The 22,532-nt window shown below is 53.2% G+C and overlaps 1 protein-coding gene across 1 annotated transcript in view; it reads left to right on the plus strand.

The window, feature by feature from the left end:
• The window catches only part of Syne3 (spectrin repeat containing nuclear envelope family member 3), an 89,110-nt gene that overhangs the window by 54,489 nt on the left and 12,089 nt on the right, over window positions 1–22,532 (plus strand). The window contains exons 8-17 of the mRNA XM_076849695.2: window positions 207–381; window positions 3,973–4,155; window positions 5,219–5,362; window positions 6,257–6,391; window positions 8,776–8,937; window positions 9,061–9,233; window positions 9,694–9,823; window positions 14,852–15,013; window positions 17,928–18,077; window positions 18,687–18,725. Of these exons, the coding sequence (XP_076705810.2) occupies window positions 207–381; window positions 3,973–4,155; window positions 5,219–5,362; window positions 6,257–6,391; window positions 8,776–8,937; window positions 9,061–9,233; window positions 9,694–9,823; window positions 14,852–15,013; window positions 17,928–18,077; window positions 18,687–18,725 (1,453 nt within the window). The remainder of the gene's footprint in view (window positions 1–206; window positions 382–3,972; window positions 4,156–5,218; window positions 5,363–6,256; window positions 6,392–8,775; window positions 8,938–9,060; window positions 9,234–9,693; window positions 9,824–14,851; window positions 15,014–17,927; window positions 18,078–18,686; window positions 18,726–22,532) is intronic.

Genomic DNA, 22,532 nt, shown 5'->3' on the forward strand with positions numbered 1-22,532 from the left:
GCCCAGGAAGACCTGAGCACGTGGCTGAGGCCTTTCCACGTTACCCAGAGCCCCTTCCCCTGTACCTCGTGCCCATTGCTGCAGACCCTCCCAGCAGCCCGCGGGACGGAGAGGGCTCACCCTGAGGCAGTGCTGCTGGGCTCCCTGGGGGTCCGGCGGGGCCTCACCCGGAGCTGACCCCACTTTCTCTTTCTTGGTCCTTGCAGCATGAAGGGGAAGAGCACCAGGCTCCGCAACGCCACCGGGGTGGAGCTGTGGCAGGGCTTCCAGCGCCCCCTGCAGGGCCTGCAGCTGTGGAGGGCCCTGGCCCAGCGGCTCCTGGAGGTCACCGCCAGCCTGCCAGACCTGCCCTCCATCCACACCTTCCTGCCCCAGATCGAGGTAACTGCGCCAGGAGGGCCGGCTTCTGTGGCTGGGAGGCTGCCGGCTGAGCGTGGGGCGTATCAGCCACCCTCCCGGGGACGGGTGTGTCCCTGGCCCCACAGACACCGGCTTCAGCTCACTGTTTGGGCAAGACCTAGTGCACACGGAATGTCATGTTGTCATCTGTGATTCAGGTCATCCTCAAACTTGGGTAGGAGGCGAATCCTGGGATGACCCCAGGACGCCCCACTGACCCTCTCCCACCCAAAGGTAGCTCCCCTTTCCTTCTGGACCCCACCCTAGGCCGTCCTCTGTGGAACATTAGCCGTTCTGTGAGAAAGCGGCATTGTCAGGCCTTTGCTTTCACTGTGGCTACAAGTGACAACACCTGCCCAGTGGCAGGTTAGAACACAGGCTGACTCTAGGACTGAGTGTCATCAAGGACCCAGGCTCTACCTAGCTCCAGGCGGTGTTTCTCCTTCTGGCTCCAAAATGGCTGCCATCACCCCACACACGCATCCCCCACAAGCAACACCTGTTGCAGGAGGGAACTGTGGGGGCCCAGGGCTCCTTCCATCACCACTTCACTACCAACAGGGAGGCCCATCCCAGAAGCTCCAGCAGCTTCTCTTACATCTCGCTGGTCCCTCAAAGTCACATGACCATCCCTGGACCAATCACTGGCTGAGGATGATGGGATCCCTGGGACTGGCAGTGCTGTGGCCGTGGTCTCAAGAACCCGGGCATCCAGGTGGGCACTTGGTCACCCAGCCAACATGCCGGCTACTGGGTGAGGGAGGAGGAAAGGCCGTGGGGTGAGCAGCTGGCAGCGGCTGTCCACAAGAGACTGAGGGTCACCTGTCAACACTGCTCTCTGCCGTCACTGAGCTCTGAAGTCCACGGAATGCTTTTGTCCCCAGTGGTAGATGGGTAGAGTGGAAAGGGACACAGAAATGTGGCGGGTGTCGACCTCCTTTTTACACTGGTGTTCCTTCTGACTGTAGAAGGCCTACCTGCCAGAGAACGGGAGGCCACAGGCTGCAGCGCCGCTGTTGACATGTGGGGACACTGTCTCTAGCACTTTTCCCGTCCCTCTAGGTATCCGCCCTGGAGGGCATTTCTTGACCCTAGACCACGGCCGATGTCTTGGAGCTCCAGAGGATATTCCATTTGGGGCTCGTGTTGCCACACAACTCTGTCTTCTGTCTCCCTAGTTTTTGAGCTACAGAGCACGGCCCTTCCTGCCAAGGGCTCCGTGGTCATGTTTTTGAGATACTCGTCAGTGAATTTCTTGTGCACCATGAACCTTGGTGCTGGGTAAATCTGGTGGGATCCTCCTAGATTTCTCTATGGGACATGATCCCTGACAGGCAGAAAGTTTAACTAATCAATTACAATTTTTGTGTAGTTGGGCCCGTGTCTCTGGTATTCTCACTGCACACATTTGTTTTTTTCTCAGCAACATTTAAAACAGTTCAAATAAAAGTGATCTTCTGCAGCAGCCATGAGACTTTCCACTTTGGAAACGCTCGTAATTTAGCACATCCACTATTAGAGAGTTAGGCTACTCCCAAAGCCTTGTTGTCATAATTAGTATGTGTTGGATATTCACGTATAAAATGTGCTTCTATTTTTACCATTATGCATCTCATTTTGCAGAGGAGAGAGGTCATTTTGGAGCCAGGGAGAGGTTAGAGAGCCTGTTTCTGTCAGGCTGCTGGGTGGAGGCTGGGGTCAGGCCTCTCCAGGGAGGCCGAGCTGGGCGGGAGCAGCGGGCACAGGGCTCCTGTCTGATGTTCTCGTCTGTTTCCACACAGGTTCTAGAAACAGCTCTGTGAGGTGGAGGAACTGATTTTATTATTGTTGCTGGGCTGTTAAGGGAGCCAGGTCCTGGAGAGGGCAGCCCCTTGCTCAAGGTCTCAGACACTTAAAGGACAGGGCCAGGCCCCACCTCAGGCTGCTGACTCCCCCAGCGCTCTCCTGCTCTGCCAGGATCCGGTCTCCACCTCCTCCTTACACCAGGGTAGAAAGCAAACAGGGCCTCTGCCAGGCAGGGGGCACAAGTGGAGTCTCTGGAGGGTGACCCAGGACTCCCAGCCCAGGTCCACTGGCGGGAGCAGGGGGGCCAGGAGCTCAGGTGTTCTGTTTGGTGCCCTCCATGTCGTGCTCCCCCTGAAGCCTCTGAGGAGGCTCCTTCCCTGCCTGAGATCCCGGGCGACCTTTGACAGTCTCCAGATCTCCGCCCACTGACACACGGCCACCTCCTCCCCACCTTCCTTCTGCGAATGTCCACGTTCAAAGTTCCCCTTGGTGCGAGACCCTGGCCACTCTGGGTGCAGCCGACCTAATGACCTTATCTTAACTCTGTACAGACCCCATTTTAAGCTAAGATCACATTCCGAGGGACTGAGGGGAACACTCAGACCTCACTGCATCTTTTTTGGGAGACACATCAGGGTGCATCCCAGCTGGGTCAGTTTCGGGAGCCGGGGAGAGCTGAGCTTCTGTGTGCTCTGCATGTGGGGCACCCAAAGGCTCCTTCCAGCCCCGTCCCAGCCCCAGGAGGGGCGCGTCCCTGCCAGTTCTACAAAAGAGGGAAGGGAGGCTCAGAACCGCCCACAGCCTCCCAGTTAGCACGGAATCCAAACTCAGGTGCCCTTAAGCCTGCCACGCAGCCTCTGGCCGCGGTGAACCCAGGGGCGTGGCTGTGTTGCTGGGCAGCCTCGTGTGGCTTGCCACGGGCCAGGTGCCCTCATCTGCAGGTCATGCCAGCGTGGCTGAGTCACTCTTCTCTTGCCAGCCCGCTGCCCTTCGGGGCTGACATCAGCACCTGCTCCTCCAAGGAGCCCTCTCTGATGTCCCCAGCCAGCACTGACCACCCCAGCACTTCCACCTTGGAATTGCACCTGCCAATCTGGCCTGAGGGCTTTGTCCAGCCCCAGCCCCGCACCTCGCTCAGGGTCTCAGGTCCGGGAGGGGGTGTCAGTAACATCACCAGGTATAACACGGGGACCTCTGGCTTCCAGAACTCCCGGGCTCATGGTCAGGGCGGGCCTCCTGGAGCAGGCAGGGCCTGGCCGTGCAGGGTGCAGGTGTCCTGGAGGCCAGCTGCTATCCTCTGAGGTGGCTTCCGAGTCCCCTCAGGTCCCCTCTCTGCCTGGTAAGCTCCTGCACATCAGAAGTCCACCGAGGAGTGACCCCTCCGGGCAGCCTCCTGCCTTCCCATGGTCATGGGCCTCACAGCACTGCTGGGGGAGGCCCTCTGTCTAGAGGTCAGGCTGGTTCAGGGAAGTCCTGGCTCCCACTGGGAGGCCATGGGCAGGAGGGAGCCACATGGTCCAGCGAGTGTGGCCCTCAGTGGCAGTGGCAGTGGAGAGGAGCCAGATTTCTGAGACGGGGAGAAGGAGGAACTATCACTCGACTTTGGTGACAAGGTGGGTGGTGTGGGGTGGTTGGGAGAAGACTCGGACTTGACCCTGAAATTCTGGCTTGTGTTTGGGTCTCTGCCTCCGGGACACCTGCACAGAGGCGCACCTTCTTGCTGGGCAGCGCCTGGACCGGGTGCTCCTGGCCCGCTGCTGAGCTTCCCGGGGGTCCTGTCACCCGCAGGCGGCCCTGGCAGAAAGCTCCCACCTCAAAGAGCAGCTGGTGATGCTGCAGCTGAAGACGGACCTGCTGAGCAGCATCTTTGGCCCAGAGCGAGCCAGCGCCCTCCTGGAGCAGGTGGCGAGTTCCGTGAGGGACAGGGACCTGCTGCATAACAGCCTCCTGCAGAGGAAGAGCAAGCTGCAGGTGAGGGGCGGCGGCATCCTGGCACTGGGCCTGGCTAGGCGGGAGTGGCCCTCACGGTGGTGTTCCAAGCTCACCGCTGCCGCTCGCCGCTGTGGCCTGGACGAATCCTTCTGTCCCTCACCCTCTCAGGCTCCTCCTGCATAAACTGGGTAGGATTCTCCCAGGATCCCTCTAACTGGTTCCCTAGCCACCTGTCTGTCCCCTCCCTACACCGCAATCAAAGTGAACGCTCTTATACCACAGGGAGCTGGTGGAGGGACCAGCGCAGGTGAAAGCCTTTGGAAATGTTAAGCCACCATGATGCTGGAGGCTGGTGTCATTAGTGACATACAGACTGTCCCCTTCTACAGGACGAAAGCTTGCTGATGATAGCAGCTCCAAGGTGCGGGGCAGTGTCTGTGGTCAGGCACCTGCTCAGAGCTTCACCCCCTGATCTTATCTGACCTACGGTACCCACGAGGACCTGCTATTCTTCCCCCTGTTTTATGGATGAGGAAACTCAGTAGTGGCTCTTGTCCAGGGTGGCAGGGCCAGGACAAACCCACACGGCCTGACCCCAAGCCTGCTGTCTCACCTCCATTAGTAGGGCCAGGCAGGGTTTTAGGAGCTGGGGAGACAAAGAAAGGAAGCCGAGAGTTCACCCCCAAACATTCACAACCCGGTGATGGAAACCAACAAATGGACAATCCCCAGGAGATGTCCAAAGGCTGTTTGTGAGCCAGTGGTGACCTGGTCAGCATATGCAGGGTGGGCTTCCCAGGGCCTCAGTGGTAAATAAAGGGATGCGGCTGTGTCCAGCAGTATTTCCATGACATAAACAGCCTCTGGTGGGATTTGGGGAGGGGTTTGCCAACCCCTGTTCTAGAGGGGTGTGGCCAAAGTGTTATGCAAGGACATCACGGGGACCCTAAGAAGAGGCACCCAACCCCAGCAAGGCTCCGAGAAGGTTTTCTGGAGCAAGAATGTGCTGAGGAGCAGCCAGGCCTTCTATGGGTGCCAGGTCTATAACAAGGTGCCCTGGAGGAAAGCTCTTAATTCGCAGCTGCCCATTCTGTCTCCGCAGAGTTTGCTTGATCAGCACAAGGACTTTGGGGCTGCTTTTGAACCTCTGCAGAGGAAGCTCTTAGACCTCCAAGTTAGAATCCAAGCTGAGAAAGGGCTTCAGCGGGACCTTCCTGGAAAACAGGCCCAGCTCTTGAGGTTGCAGGTAAGGGGTCTGTGGGGCCGAGTCAACCCACACAGGGTTGACTTTTTTGTGCATAAAAGCAGTTCCTCCTCTTCTAGTAACCAGCAAAGCCAGAGCCAGCTTGGGCCAGAGATTTACACCTTACTTGAGATCTGACTTTTTGTCTTCATGGAATTTCTGCTTATTTATCTGATGGTTCCTGGCCTCAACAGGGCCTTTTATTTATCTGATGGTTCCTGGCCTCAGCAGGGCCTTTAGCACCTTCAAACTGCAAATTCTGAAGCCTAACAAAATCATAATTATGTACCTCTCAGTTCCAAAGCCTAACATTGGTATTTGTTTTTAAAATTGCATTGCTAACCATCCCTAATGGGTCCAGAGGCCTTCAGTTAACTAACACAATCCTGAGATTGAGAGTATGCATTTTAACCCACACGCTGATCATTGACAATGGTTGGCTGGATAAGGAGCTTGCTGGTTTTTAAAATGCACGTGATCCAAAGATCATCTTTAGAACCCAAGGACAGCTCACATATAGAGTGAGAGTTCTCTGCAAGATATTACGCATGGTGCGTTTGAGTCTCGAAACCTGAAATCGGGGTGTGGTTCTTCATAAGGAGAGGTGGTCATCAAGTGAAAGTCCAAGTGATTTTGTCCCCCATGATGTCCTCTGAGCTTTTACTGAGTTTATTTTCATGATGTCCCAGAATATTTTGGTCTGATTTAAAATTTTTCATCAGCCGTGAGCTGGGCCTATAAGACCAGACACGTGGTGCATCTGCTGATGTGGGGAGCCCTGTATCCTGGAAAGCCCCCACCCCAGGCCCTCCCTCCGAGCCGACCCCCACCTCCGCCCTGATCAGCCTCAACAGTGAGGGGCAGGGAGGAGGCTCAGCCCCCCCTTCTCCACGGCAGGGGCTGCAGGAAGAGGGGCTGGAGCTGGGCCTGCAGATCGAAGCCATGCAGCCTCTTGTCCAGGGGAATCCCCACCACCAGCACAAGATGGACCAGCTGACTTCTGACCACCAGGCCCTGCAGAGGCCCCTGGAGGTAAGGCCGTCAGAGGAGCCTGAGTGGCAACCAAGAATCCTGGGCTCTTGGGGCCTCTCTCCCTCTTTCCTTCCGTCCTCCCTTCCCTCCCTGCTTCCTGGGACAGGTGATTTCTGAGGCCTCCGCACGGGGGCGCTGCAAAGGCCTGCGAACGGAGCAGCCTGAAGGAGAGGGCCCAGGCGTCGTCTCCCTTGGGGATGACGTTCTAGTCGTTCTAATTGGGTAGATGCAGATGAATCAGCAAGAAGCAAGTAAAGGCTCCACTCGGTATTGAGCTAAGGGCCGCGACGGGGAAGAGCTGCTGCGACCCCAGCAGCCTGCGCTCAGAGGCCTTTGCAAAGGGAGCCCTGAGCCCCGGGGCCGCAGAACCCCGTCTGCAGTGCCCTCTAGTGGCCGCCTGGATACTTGCGTGTGTGGCGCAGGCGAGACTCCTTCCAAACTGGCCCCAATGGACAAGAGGAAAGGCAGACTCCAGCCCCACCTGGGTGCTGATTCGTTCAGGTGGAGGCCTGGGTCTGCCTTTGTGTCGAGTCCCAAGGCCGCGAGCTGGTGTCGGACAGCCACACCTCAAGAAACCAGTGTGAGGCAGGTTCTCCTGTCCACCCCACCCTGCTCAATGCCCTCTTTACAACCTCCAGCCCATAGATAATGTGAGTTCCCCTCACAGACAATTTAGAACTTTCTAGAATATAAGAGAGATTTTTTTAAAATAGTTATAATCAAATAGTGTCCTTTGATGCTTAAATGCTCCCAGGTGGCTACATCAAGACATGGGGAGATGGTCAGTAGACACTCCCTCCAGGTCACGGTCACAGGTGCCCCCTCCGTGGCGGTGCCTGCTCGACCTCCTGTGATGCGGTTTTCTGGAATGTGATAAAAAGTGATCAAACCAAAGTGCAGTGTCCCATCCTTTTACACCAGGGACATGTCCCTGGAGAGGCTGGCATCTGCATTGAGCCAGACACTCCAGGGGTCTCCAGGGAGCACAGCACCACCTATAGAGCCCCACGGTGCAGGTGACGCATGGAATCTGCCTAACCCCGGAGCAGCTCAAGGTCGAGGGAGGGGGCGTTGGGAGACAGGAAACCATCCCGCAGCTGAAGTCAGCTCTGGTACCCACATCCATCGGTGAGCGAGGTTGATCAGAAGTCAGGAGCTGGGGACTGCAGACTGCGACAGTCCAATTCCACCGAGTTTCTTTATTTACAGTTTACACAGTCATTTAAGGGGAGACCGCCCCTCCTGTTGTTTGGATGTTCAGTGCTTGTTAAGTCCAGTGAGTTTTAATGTGGCCCCCCTCACAGACAGTGATCTTCCCGTCTCCCAGGGGTAGGTCCCAGCTCTGTGCAGTAGGGAGCCGTTGAAGGCATTTGGTGGTGAAAACTGGGAGGAGTGGGGTTTTAGGTAACATTTCGCCCTTGATGACAGCCCTTGAGGACAGATGCTCCACACCCGCTGGAGGCCCACGGGATGCCCAGCCCCTCTCTGGGTCCCCATCCCCTGGCAAGGTCCTGGAACCCTGCAGGGCCTTGGTGGAACGCAGGAAGGCAGGGCCTGTGGTGGCCCAACATAATGAGACCCTAAGCTGGGAGACAGCAGGAAAGGGCCCTGGAGTCTGCCTGGCTCCTAGTGGGATGAAGAAGGTGCTCAAAGGGTCCCAGGCAGGTGACCAGGAGCATGGAAAATGGCCATTCTTCTGTGTTCAGTGCCATCTTTCCTGGAGACAGAGAAGAACAAGGTTCCAGCCTCCGAGGCCTCAGTTTCCCAGGAAACAGGCCTCAGGGAGGAGAAAAAGGCAAGACTGTTTGAACACCTGTTGTTGAAGTTCAGTCATATCCAGAAAAGTGAATGTCTTACTGGGCACCTCGGCGGAATCTTAAATTAAATGGACCTGATTCAGCAGCACCCAGAAAAAACCCAGAGCAACCGCAGCCTCCCTCACGCCCACCAGTCACTGCCAGCTCCTGACCTCAGACTGGACCAAGCGTCGGTTAGGCTTACCTGACGGAACCACACAGATGCCTCACAGTGTGTGTGTGCTAGCCCCCCACAGCGTGGTTGTAGGTCCATCCGTAAGGTTGCCCTGATGCAGTGTGCTCATTCTTGCTGCTCTAGAACATTCCATTGAGCAAAAGTGCTTGTGCCTGTTCACGCCAGCCCACCTGCCCTGGGCCGTTTCTATAGGAGACAGGCCGGGAGGCGTTTTGAATCAGACTTGATCTTCAGGAGTCCTTGTGCTGTGCCGAGGGAGGACCAGCCTGTGGTGTCTGTCTGGCTGTGGGAGGAGCCAGGGCCCAGGCGGTCTGGGGTCCTGCAGGGTTGGGGGGTGCCTGGCTCTCTGCCTGGCCCAGCGCTCAGTGCCCTGGCCTCCGGCTGTGCTGCAGGACCTCGTGGACAGGTGTCAGCAGAGCGTGCGGGAGCACTGCACCTTCAGCCACCAGCTGCAGGAGCTGCGGCAGTGGGTCACTGTGGTCACACAGCTGCTGGAGTCACACCAGCGGGACGTGGGCCCATGGGATGCTGCGTCCCGAGAGGCCGAGGTGGAGGTAAGGGGGTGACTTCCTCACCTGCGTCCCCCAAAGCAGCCTCTCTGGCTGAAGCTCCCACGGTGGGAGGCAGAGACCTGCCCAAGAAGGACCTCATTGTGTGTGTCCCCCTGTGTCCTCCAGAGGCTGCTGGCTGACCTCCCTGAGAAGGAGGCCCAGCTGCCCCTGGTCCAGGCGCACGGCCAGCTAGTGATGGAGAAGTCTTCTCCTGAGGGGGCGGCCTTGGTCCAGGCGGAGCTGCGGGAGCTGGCGGAGGCTTGGCGGGCCCTGAGGCTGCTGGAGGAGCACCTACTGAGGTGAGAGGCCCTCGCTGGCTCTGAGCCTTGTCTGGGACAGTGCCCCCTCACCACCAGGAAGAGCTCCGAGCAGATGCCAGGGCTCTGAGCCAGCGCTGTGCCCGGGACCTGCCCGCCTCCCCACACCTGGGCCCCCCTGGTGATTCTGGCAGGGGCAGGGGAGCTGAGATGTCCCTGGCTGGGGGTCGGCCTCCAGCCCGCTCTGGTGTGAGCCTCAGTTTCCTATCTGTGTCCTGAGACATGCACCTGCGTGACCGGGCGGGGGGGGGGTTGCAGCTAAGAGACGGGACACGTGGGAGACTCAGGAGCATCTGCCACACCTGAAGGATGGCTGCTGGCTCATTGTTGATGGGAAACCCAGAAGTGTCCTGCCACCCTTGAGGCCCAGGGCGGTTACTTCTCCAGTGCCCCGATGGGTCCCCATCACGTCACCGCCTTGAGGGGTTGTTTGTCTTCCCAGCCTCATCAGAAGCCAGCAGCTGCAGAGTACGGAGGTGGACACCGGGAAGAAGCTGGTCTTCACCAACAACATCCCGAAGTCTGGGTATCTCATCAACCCCATGGACCCCGTTCCCAGGCATCGTCGTGGGGTGAGTGGTGGGGTGGGGTCTGCAGCACGGCACCCTCCCTGCCTGGGACCCCGGGCTCAGCTCCCAGGCCTTGGCCACGCCCCGTCTCACTTGTCCCTGCTGTGGCCCCAAGAGCAGGGGTGCCCAGGCCTCAGGTAGGTGGCGGGCAACCCTGGGCCAGACTGGTCCTTCCCTCTCTGAATCCCTAGATGGTGAGGACAGTGACAAGGTCACAGACTTCCTGCTGGCCTTGGATTTAGACCTGAGATCACAGGAGAAGGGGGTACCTTTGTGCCCTGGCTGTATATTTTTGAAAAGAACTAACATGGTATCACCAGCACTTTCTCTTTCTGCCTTTAAACAACTGAGCCATGTGGAAAAGAACGTTATTCCTTGTTTTTCAAGAACAATCCATCAAAGCCCAGTGCAGTGATCACACCTGCTCCAGCTAGGTAGAGGCGGAAGCAGGGGTTCCCTGAGTCCAGGAGTGCAAGACCGACATAGTGAGACCCCATCCAAAAAAGAAAAAGAAAATCCGATTATTCGTCCTCCCACTCCTTCCTTCATCCACCCAAAACACATTTATTGAGTGCCACTGTGTTCCCAGGATTGGCTTAGAAAGCAACTCAGAGCTTTTGCGACTGTGACGTGCACCTGATTACAATCCAGCAGCCCGGTTGGGGCCTGCCGCAGTCTCTGGCTGGGCACAAATCACGAGTCTCCACACACTTGTAGATTCAAACAGCAATTCTTTATTCCCGAACTCACACCGGCCGTCTACAAACACGCTCTGGGGGAATCCACGTTCTCTGCCCAAATCCAATCCGCCCAAATCCACTCCTGCCTAAATCCACTCCGCATGGGCTTCTGTCTCCCAAAATATACTGTCTGTCCCTAAGCACTCAAGAGGAACTCAGCAGCAGGATACGCCCTATTCCAAAAGAGGAACACCCTAATCTCCTATTATGCTAAACCGCCCTATTCTAAAGGGGAAACACCCTACTCTCCTATTATGCTAAACTGCCCTATTCTAAAGGGGGAACACCCTAAACACGGATCCTGCCCTGGTCCTTGAGCAAGGTCACCTTTCAGAAGTCCTTCCACTAGACAGCATGGGAGTAAGCTGGCAAGGAATTTGTCATACCTACTTGGCTGATGGCTCCCAGCATCTCCCCCCTTCTGATTAATTAAACAACAAGTAATGTGGCTTAAGGACCGTGCCTGGTAGGTTGTCCAGTTCAACATATGGCTCTTACCCGTCATCGGAAAACTGACCTTTAGGTAACTGACCTTTAGGCGTCAGCCTCCTGTCTTAGGTTGATACCATTGCAATTGGATCATACCCGTCACTGACTGCCGGTCCAGCATATAGCTATTGGCCCCCAAATTTAGACCATCACTAGCAGAAGGGAGGAGGATACAGAAATGCCACGACACCAAGCCAATTGACAGTTCCTTTGGAAAAATTGCATCATTGGTGACACCATCAGCAAAGATCACTGGTGACACCATCAGCAAAGATATGCCAGCATTACCACAATTTGCTGCACTAAACGTAGTTACATAGTCCAGGCAAGTTCTGTAAGCAGTTCAAAGGGGAGGAATCTATCAATCTGTCCGTCTCCTCCCAAAGTCCGTTTCCTCCCAAAGTAAGTTGACTCCTTGATTGAGCATACTTGTTGAGTTATATTCATTGGGATGAAGATAGGAATTCTGGCAATGATGCTAAAAAGACATTATCCTGAAAAGAATTATTAAATATAATGAAAAGGAAAGGTGAAAGTAAACAAACAGATCTGTTAACCTACTTAAAAAACAATCCTTAACAGCTGTTTACCTGATTTAAATTAGTAAACAAGCAGATCTGTTAACCACCTTAAAAAGAATCCTTAACAGCTGTTTACCTAATTTAAATTAAGCCATTTAAATCACGTGAATAAAAAAAAATAATAATTTGGATCCATTTTCTCATGAGCGCTCCTCATATATGAAATATGGACATACGCACACACAGACATATAACACAAAACACAAATGTGCAAACAAACGTACAACACATAAGATAATAATAAAGGCCTTGTAGCTTTACCTAGGTGAAATCTCCATTGCAATGTTTAAAAACTCCACAGTCAAAAAATAAAACTGATCAGAAAAACATTAACCTAGGTTTGTATGAGCTCAAAAAATAAAAATAGAACCTTATGATGTGGGAAAAATGCAATAATAAAATAGATATTGAAAAAAGCATCCTGGTTAATCACAGTCGCAGATGTAAGAATGGCCAAGCTGGAGTTCTGGATATCAGCTGTTATGGATTTGAGTCAAATTATCTTCTTTTTGATCTGTAGAAATCGTTTTGGTTAGTCTTTCTGGAATCCAAATCGGCTGCTGTTCTTCCTGTGGAAAAACAAAAAGAACCCCGACTCCAGAAAATCACTGGGTCAGGATCTTTCCATTGTCCTGTTAGAATATCTTTCCAAAGTACTTTAGTCTTATGTACATTTTTTGGATACATATGTCTTTCTGTAGCACTAAGTCCTGATGAATCCAAATTTAAAAAGTTTAGAGTAAAAAGGGTTATTTTAAGTTTATCTTTGGGGGATATATACCCCTTTCCAATTTATAAGATTAACTAGGCTTCGAATGACGCAATCTTTCCTCCATCATGAAGGCATCTTAACCACCTTCAAATTAACCTTTTAAAGCCTTTTAATTATCATCTATACTGTACTTTTAAATGTACTTTTTCACCACCTATAGCTTCACTATTTTAAACGAGGCTTAGATTCTGTTTAAATCGCTTAATGTTAGTTTACATGGCTGCCCTTCAACCAAAGGCCTTTTTTACTCCATTAAGAAGCTTTGTCTCAATCTGCCATGTACAAATATCTTTTTTTCTTTCTTCCTTTCTCGAACTTTTAAAGTAAGTCTAGTTTCCTCAAAATCTTTTTAAATGGTATTTATTTTACAACTTTTTACTTTACCACACAGAGATTTTCTCATCTAGAAACATCTTTTTCTTTTAACCTTCCATATTAAAATATATTTTCACATCTTCAATCTTTTAATATCTCTTTTTTAACCGTTAACCCTTTTTATAAATTCACATTCTGAAATAACCCTTATAAAATTTCTGATTTAGATAAATTACTCCACTTTAATAAGATGAAATACTTTCATGTTTTTTATGGTACTATAATGCTGTAATTGAAACCCAACTGAAACTTCTTATACTCTTTGTATGTAAATTACACCTGATAGAATCTTAACACTTAGTAACCTTGTTTCAGCAAAGACATAGACCAAAGCAATATTAAACATTTTTTCATTTACCAATTTATGAAAACACACATAATGATTAAATATATTACCTTATGGAACTTAATAAGTAAAGAGTACTTGATTTCATATTTAGTGGTTGATATTTTAACACTCTAGTTTTGTAAATTAATCAGATGTCTGTAAAAACCAAGATCTTAGACAAATGTAGTAAACAGAATTAGCCATCTATTTCTTGAAGAAAAATCCTTCTACAGGATACCATGATGGTCCCATTGATATATTTAATAACTTCTCGTTAAAAAGCCATGGGCTGCATTTTTGTATTGTATCAACATATGCCCTAACTGTTCTTGGTCTTACTGGGGTGCCTCCTTTCTCTAACAATTTCTCTTCCTTGGAGGCGAACAACTTAAAACCTTGAGTCAACCATTTTCCCCAGTTTGCCTGAGAAAGTTCTAGGAACAGGCAACTTGAAATAAAAACAAAATAAATCAGAACCAAAACACATTGTTTTTTGAAATGGTCACCCATTCTTTCGCTCTCCTTCAGGGGCGAGCAATATCACTTACCTTCTTTTCAGATGTTCCCCGTACGGGCCACCAGATGCCGCAGTCTCTGGCTGGGCACAAATCACGAGTCTCCACACACTTGTAGATTCAAACAGCAATTCTTTATTCCCGAACTCACACCGGCCGTCTACAAACACGCTCTGGGGGAATCCACGTTCTCTGCCCAAATCCAATCCGCCCAAATCCACTCCTGCCTAAATCCACTCCGCATGGGCTTCTGTCTCCCAAAATATACTGTCTGTCCCTAAGCACTCAAGAGGAACTCAGCAGCAGGATACGCCCTATTCCAAAAGAGGAACACCCTAATCTCCTATTATGCTAAACCGCCCTATTCTAAAGGGGAAACACCCTACTCTCCTATTATGCTAAACTGCCCTATTCTAAAGGGGGAACACCCTAAACACGGATCCTGCCCTGGTCCTTGAGCAAGGTCACCTTTCAGAAGTCCTTCCACTAGACAGCATGGGAGTAAGCTGGCAAGGAATTTGTCATACCTACTTGGCTGATGGCTCCCAGCAGGGGCCCACGGTCTGCATCGCTAGCAGGCTCCATGCTGCTTTCTAGTGCAGTTTGAGGAGCAAGACAGGTCCCTGGGCAGTTAAATGAGCTTACAGAACTGTGCAGACGTGGGCAGAGGGGCCGATGCCATGAGTTTGTGGTGGAGTGGACCTGACCCAGACCTGGGGCAGGAGAGCCCTCCTGGGAGCATGGGCCTGGAGGCTGAGTGGGAGGGAGAGAGGAGGGAGAGAGGCGCCCCAGGCAGCGGGCACCGGGCGCGTGCAGACCCAGAGGAGGCAGCCCAGGGGCTAAGACACGCCTGCAGGCTCCGGCTCAGAGGGGAGCACCAGCTTGACCTTGCGAGGCCACAATAGCCAGAGCCCGAGGCTCTCAGGCGACACCACATATGGAAGGTGTCTCATGCTCTAGACAGATCACTCAGGCCACCGCCACAGGGCACACGGGTGGTAGAAGGGTGACTGCTGGATAGCTGTCCTGGTAAGAGGTGACGGTGACTTGCACTAGGAACGAAGAGGTGACACTGAGGCATGTTCCTGACTTAGATGTGGCCATGTTGAGTAGAGATCCTCCCCTCAGCCTCTCCCTGTCCTCATCCCCCACCGCTGCCTCAGTCGCGTCCAGGACATGTGGCCAGTGGTCCTCTTTCACTCAAGGGCTCTGGCCCTGTGTGTTCCTGCAGGCCCATCTGCTGGAGGAAGAAGCAGGCAGCCATGAAGATTTCCCCCAGCTCCTGAGGAACTTTGAGCAGTGGCTACAGGTAGAAAACTCCAAGCTCATACGAACCATTGCAATGAGAACCAGCACCGCCAAGGACTTGAGGACCAGAGAGACGAAGCTGCAGGTTTGTGCCCAAGAAGCCACCCCTTGCCCATGGGCTTTGCACCCATAGGTGTGTTTGCTAACAGGGAGCACTGACAGTCATTTGTGAGCTGTTCTCGCTTGTGTAGAATTAATGCTTCTTAAACTTTTTGGATTCAAACATTTCAGAGCTTTTCCTTGCTTTCATTCACTCAGCCTCCTTTTCTTATTCCTTACTTGGGAAATATCAGCCTTGCCTCTAGGCGCCTGTATCAGTTAGTAATTGCTGTGTAACACACAACCCCAACAGCTTGCAGCTGAAAACAGCAGCTGTGTATTTAACTCATATTCGGACCCTGAGCTCAGCCTGGCTCCTGCCCGTTCAGAAGGCCAAGGGCTGGGCTCCCCCGCCTGTCTGCTGTCAGATGTCGGTCAACCAAGTGCCTCTAATTCTGGAGGTCAGCAGGCTGGTGGGGAAGAGAGTGACATGGACCACACATCTTATCCTCCTGTGGGGCAGCCCGGGCTTCCCATGGCAGAGGCAGGTCGGAGGGGACAGTGGGAGCAGGCCATGCCCTCGGAGGCCTGGGCTAGGAAGTGGGGTGATGTCAACTCCCCTCATGGCCCAGTCACCTCTCAGTTCTCTTGATACTGTTACAATGGCAGTTAAGTTTCAACATGAACTTGGGAAGGGACAAGAATTCAGACCCTAGGAGTCACCAAATCCTCCTTGGTTCCGCCTCCTTGAAGGCTCTGTTTCCATTGCGAGTGCCTCAGTTTAGGCACCGTTTTTCACCTTGATTGAAGAACTAACTTCCCAGATGGTTTCCCTTCTCCCTGTTGGGACCCTATCCAGGTCAAGGCTCATTCTGCAGCCAGAATGACCCTCCAGAACCACAGGGACAAGAGTGACCTTGTCCACTTAATGGAAACATTTCAGAACAAGTTCAGACCCCAAGGTCATCATGCTAGACCTTTCTCACCAGACCCCAGCTTGCCTCTTCTCTTCCTTGTTTGTATGAAATCTCACTGTGTCATGCTGGAGTCTGAGGTTTGTTATTTTCTAATCCTTTATGGGATTCATTTGAACACCTGACTATGATTTAGGATCTTTCTGGAATATTCTCTGACACTATCTCTTAAAACATTGAGTCTGCTTTAGTGCATTTTTTCTTTCCTTCTCTTATGTCATTTACACGTATATTATTTCTTCTCACTCTGTGCTTCATGTCTCTTGGCTTCTCTTGTGTATTTGCCGTCTTTTTTGTCTCTTCATGTTGCATTCTGAATATTTTTTCTGACCTGTCTTCCAGTTTACTAATTCTCTCTTTAGCTATTACACATGTTGATTGAGTGTAACTTTTTTATTTTAATGATCAACTCTAGAACTTCTGTTTAGTTCTTTTAACAAGTTGCTGGGTCATATTTCCTAGCTAGCTTCCAGATCCTTGCTCAAATGTTTATACTAGTCTTTTAATACTTTGAATACAGTAAACATAACTGTTTTACAATGTGTCTAATAACATCAACATCCCAAGGCATCTTAGGATTGGTTCTGATGTGTCTTATTTCTGCTGCTTCTTCTCCTTAGTGCCTTGTATCTGTGTGAGGCTGTGATTACTCTGTGCTGAATATTGTGGTGGACAAAATACGTGTTAGAGTGATTTGAGATTTAGGATACCCTCTTCCTCCAGAGAGGGCTTTTCTGTGGTTGTTCCTGCTGAGAGGAGGCTGAGTCATTCTGGGACACTGAACCCAAGTCCATGGCTTGCAGGTCCCTGGATTACAAGATGACCTGGAGCTGGGCGGCCAGTCTCCACCAGGCCCAGATTTACTTCTGGTTCACCTTTGCTCTAGGCGTCTCAGCTAGAGGGGGAGTTTTTCTGTCCACCTCCAGGCAGCCCAGAGTCTGACCTCCCTACCCCGTGAGGAGGTTGCCAAACCACAGACCTGCTTCACAGCCATTTCTTCCAGGTTGGAGGATATGCTAAGGGTGAATGCAGGCCTAGCGCAAGGCTTGCTTCTCTGAGGTTTCTTTTGTATTGTTTTGGGTTTCTGGTTTCTTGCGGTGCTAGGGATTGATCCCGAGGCCTCGCACGTGCTGGGTCAGGGCTCTGCCCCTGAGCTGCACCCCCAGTTCTCCTTGCCTGAGTTTTGACATGATGTACCTCACTCTTTTGTTAAGCCTTTGATGGTTTTAAAAATGTCTTTAATATCGTGTCCTCATGCAGGGTTTGTTCCCATTATCCAGTTGACCATCACCAGGAAGCCCTTCCCTCCTACCTCAGATTTGGCCACTCCTCACTTTCACCCCCACCCCCAACTCCAACCTTATCGGAAATGGCTCTTAGTTCTACCCTTGAGACCCTTTTGCTCTTGTCCAGCTCACATTCTAGCAGGCTCTGAGCATCGATGCAAATGGTTGCATACTGCATAGCTAACAAGATGGGGCACGATCAGGGTCCAGAACCAGGATTTAAACCCAGGCTCCTGCCCCAGTCTCTCCCCCACATCACACGGCCTCTCAGGAGTCCTGAGAGTGAAGAGGTTTGTCCTTGGCACTCAATTTTGATAGAAAAACTGGCTCCTTCCTGCACCAACTGCCAAACGAAATCATACTAACAGAAAGGCACGTTCCACAGGGTGACCTTTGTAATGATGGCGACTCCTCTGACAAGCCCTCTTAGGACCTGGTCCAAGGATGACACTGTGGTCCTAGTGACCACAGTGGCTGGCAGTCCAGCTGCCCTTCCACACAGGAGGTCTTTCTGTAACATCCCAGAGAGCATTGCCAGGGCCTGGCTTGCACTTGTACATGAGGGTCCCACGTTACTGGTTCTGTGCTCCCCTCCCCCGGGGCTTCTCTGTTGAGGGCAATTCAATCGGCCTGCCCTTACCAGCGGGGTGGGCTGTCTGGGCCATTAGAGGCCACACCATGATGCTGCCTTCTCCCCTAGGAGCTAGAGGCTCGAGTGCCGACAGGTCAGCATCTATTTGAGAACCTTCTTCGACTTGGACCAGCAAGGGGCACCTCGGACCAGCTGGAGGATCTGCGTTACCGCTGGATGCTGTACAAGTCCAAACTCAAGGACTCCAGCCACCTGCTGGTAGGTGCTGAGGATGCTCAGGTGACGGGACCCAGGGAGGGACCACAGCTGGGCCCAGCCTTACTGGGCCAATAGCCTGCAAGTGTTCTGTCCTGCACATCCACGTCCCAGCTGGGGTCGGGGAGGGACACTTGACTTAGTCATCTCTTTGGCCATCCTCCTTTGCCATGAGGCTGGCCTCCCAGTAACCATGGCAATGGCCTCATGATTGCCTACCATGCTGAGAGCTTTGTCTGCGTCATCCCATTCAGCAACAGCCACGGCTGCTGGAGTGACCCTGTCCGCGTCCAGAGGGGAGCTGAGACCCCTAGAAGCTAAAACCTTGCTCTGCAGGTTTTTCTGCCACTAGGTGTCAGCCCAGCCCCAGCCACGTGCCAGTGTCCCAGCCAGCTGGGCAGGGCCTCCCCAGACCATGCCCGCAGGCCAGGCCCAAGTGTGTAAAAAGCTCATTAAACAGAATCCCCCGTGGCACGGCTGAGCAGGTGACCAGTGCCTTAGGGAAGTCCCCCCAAACCCCACCCCCAGATAGCCCAGCACAGGCCCTGTTGGGACTTGGCGTTCCGCTCACCTCACCTGTTTCCCCCTCTCCTCTCCTTCCTGAAACAACAGACGCTGAGTTCTCCCGGGGACCCCACCGGATTCCAAAAGGTACGTCTGCCATCTGCTCTTGGGCTGCAGAGCAGGCATCTGGGGGGCTGGGGGGCCTGGGCAGCTGGGGCAGGATCCCTGGGCTTTCTGGAAGGCTCTGTGGGGTCTCTGCTTTCCAGAAGCTCCAGGCTCGGGGAGTGGCTGCAAGGGTGTGAAGGGTACTTTGCCATGACAGACGCCTGGTGGAGAAGGGACCCTGGAGCTTGCCATCCAGGACCAGGGCACACTGGGGAGTGACAAGGGTGCTCCTAATAATGACTGTGATCGCAGGTGTAAACCAGGGTAGTCCCAGGAACCTGGCCTGGGTGTCCACCTTGGGGATAGAGGGGCAGGTGGGGCTCAGGAAGACTCAGAAGGAAGGGACAGCGGGGCCTTCCAGTTCCACCAGGCAGGTTCTCCTCTGGGGCCCACTGAGACGTGCTCAGAGTCACTCCCATGGTGTTTCCAGACCCAGGCGATGGCAGGAACAGGGTACTAATGGGAGGAAGCAGCAGTCTTACTGCCCTACATGGTGCCCACTGGCTGTCCACTGTGGGGCCTGGACCTGTGCCCGCTGTAGCCAGGGCATCTCATTTCACCCTCTGTTGATATCCAAGTGGTTTCTTGCCTCTGCTTTAAGCCTGGGGAATCAGAAAGGGTGAATGAGCTGCCTTGCTCAGGTGGCACTACGCTCCTGACTGGTCTCTGGCTCCAAAACCCAGGCTCAACCTTCTGTGTGATGCCTGGGGGGGAGTCTCCCTGGGCTCTGGAGGGTTGTTGTCCCCAGGGCTGCCGTTTCCAGAGGCATACCCTTGTTTTCTTGCCTGGGATGACACAGGCCCCAGCAGGCCGGGCTCACAGAGCCCCAAGACACTTGGGACCTCTCCCCCCCTGGAACACACATTGTCCAGGTGACCGGCACACCAGGACTCCTTCCTGGGCTCCAGCTGGGCTCCAGCTGGGCTCCAGCATCTGCAGGGTGCAGGTGACCCTGGGCTGGGCTGGGCAGGGCTGTTATGAGACCAAGGCTCTGGGCCCAACACCAAGCAGCTCTGGGGCCTTCAGCAAGTCACTTTGCTTTGGGGCTCACCTGGCCCATCTGTATAATGTTAATGCCAACTTTATTTACTTCACAAATCAGCGTTGATGGTCGTGTGGGCCGTTATGTGTGGAAGATATGCTTCTTAGAGCCCCAAGTTCAGAACAACACCACCCTCCTCATGAAGCAGGAAAGAACATCCGGAAAGGGCGGGTGACCCCCACAGCCCGACCTAGTGGCTTCTGGTGGGATACAGGGACACGGGGCCAGGTGTCCTGGCTGCCTCTAACTCCTGCACTTGAAGCCCCATCTATGCAGCCCCCAGGGCAGGTCCCTGCAGGAGTCATGTGTGGGTCCCCTGGGGTCTGGCCATGGTGCCCAGCACATAGGAATTGCTTGCTGAAGGCTTTTAGGTAGGTGCCACTTGGCTGGCTGACCCCGCCCCTCCAGTGCAGGCTCAGGATCCCTGTGGCCTGTGCTTAATGTGTCCGTGTGGGTCCTCCCCACAGGGGCGGTCCCTGGCCACTCCTCCTTCCTTTCCCCCGTGTGCCCTGAGGTCCTGCTGGGCTGAGCTCTGTGAGCGCTGGGACCACGTCAGGGAAGGAAAGAGCCGCTGCCCTCCGATACCTGGTGGGCACAAGGAGGGGTCGGAGGGTGCCTCACATCTGGCTGGGGGTTCTGGCAGCACAGGGGCATCTCTGGGGCAGAGAGCTCTGCACGGCAGCAGCCACAGGGGTCTTTGCATCCCGAGGTTTATCTCATATCCTCCTAGCAGACGCTGGGTGCTGTTTTGTATAAAACTCGGGGTAGGCAAGCAGGAAGCCGGAGCGGCCCCAAGATCTGCTTCCGGGGGCTGTGTTTAAGATAAGTGGAGGTGTACATTTTTTACTTTGGTGCTGGTCAGCTTTTGAGCTGAGACCTCAGTCTCCTGGGAGGAAGCAAGCAACCTACGGGCTTGCTTACATGTCAACCTACATGTCACAGATTGCTGTGCCCAGTGCTAGGGTTTCTGAGCCATTAGGACTGGAGTGGCCCAGGAGTCTGCGTTTCTAACAGGGCAGTGCTGATCCTGTGGGCCTGGAGAAGCACTTGGAGAACCTCTGCTTGATGTTCTGGATTCGAATCCTGGCCCCACCATTAGCACGGGAGACCTTTTGCTAGTCCCTCACCCGTGGTCTTCCTGTGAATAGAAAGGGAGTCCACTGAGCTAGTGGAAGGCAAAGTCCTCAACAACTGGCGTGTAGTGGCCTCTGGGTTGCCGTGGAAACGAGGACCTGAGACCTCTGCAGACAGGGCCCTGCTTCTGTGCCTGAGGACAGAGCGAGCAGGAGTGGTGGCTTTCAAAAGGGGAAATCCCCCGTGGGGTTTGATCTTTTTTTTTTTCCTTCTGGTCTTCCTGTGTTAGCTTATATAATTTTTAACAAAATACTCAAGATCATTAATTTATAAAAAGAAAGGTTTACTTTGGCTCAGTTTTGGAGTTTCTAGTCAATGGGCTGCTGGCTTTGTTGCATCGGACCTGTGACAAGGTGGCACATCCCAGCAGAGAGCATGAGGCACAGCAGAACCACCATCTGCCTGGCCAGGAAGGGAGCAGGGCTCCCCAGTCTCCTAGGACACGCCCCCAACAACAGGACCTCTCCCCAGGCCCTGCCTCTTAAAGGTACCACCATCTCCCAACAGCGCCACCCTGAGGACCAAGCCTTCAAGACGTGGGCTCCTGGGGACACTCCCCATCCCAACCATAGCATCCTTATGGTTTGTGCTGGGTTGCACAGCCTGTGTGTGACTCTGCACACGCTCGCACACACAGGCCTGACAGGTAGAAAATAAGCACCATCTGCAGAGGTTGTAATCTTGCTAGTGTAAAAACATCCCATATGTCATTTTTAGTCCAAAGGGAAGAAAACCCAAAAGTCTGCTCCCAAGCTAATTATCGAGCAGTTGGTTCTCTATACTTTTTTTCTCTCTCTGGGCCCCAAGTCATTGAAAGCTCCAGCTACGGTGGGGCCTTCATCCTGCTTGTTTGTATAAACAGGATAATTAAGATGTATTAATCTGCAGCCGCCTCTGCCCTGGCCAGCTCAGTGCCACCGGATGTCTGCCCGCAGCCCTCAGAGCCACAGAGCGTAATGGCGTTTAGGGTTGCAGTGGGCTGTGAGTTAACCGAAGTCCTGCCTTGGCCTGGGGAGGTGCTGTCGCCCTCCCAGACACACTCTTACCTGAGGAACAGATCGGCACACGTGCCATTCGCCAGGGCAAACCAGGATTGCAGGAGCAGAGAGCTGCCTCCTCCCACCTGGAGCCCAGCACGGGCTCTTGCCATAAACCCAGTGACTCAGGCCTTGGAGAGCCACAGTTCATTTACTCGACCATATTTCATAGATTTTTGAGGCTTCATTTTTCTCAGCTCTGGGGTCTGGGTGCTGTGTTGGAATCTAGTTCTTCCAGGGAGGTGTGGGGTTTGCTTCCCTCCTCCACCCAGGCCAACCTCCCTCCTGCCATGGCTGTGACACCTGTTTGTGGGCCGTGTTTGTTTCTCCTCGGGTCATACTGATTGTGCAAACTGAGACCATCAGTTTTGGGGAGCGCAAGCCTGCTGTCTGGACTCTTAGAAATGAGTTTTTGTCCCCCTCCTTTAATCTCTGCCAAGATGAGACACTGGATGTCCTTGTCTTGGTTTATTCTCTCTCCCCGGACAGCGAAGGTGCAGCCCCTAGTGCCCATGCTGGACACAGGCTTTCGGTCAAACGCTCCGTCTTGATGGAGGTTTTTATTTTCTTACCTTG

Source organism: Callospermophilus lateralis, chromosome 3, assembly GCF_048772815.1.
Source record: "Callospermophilus lateralis isolate mCalLat2 chromosome 3, mCalLat2.hap1, whole genome shotgun sequence".
Lineage (NCBI taxonomy): Eukaryota > Metazoa > Chordata > Mammalia > Rodentia > Sciuridae > Callospermophilus > Callospermophilus lateralis.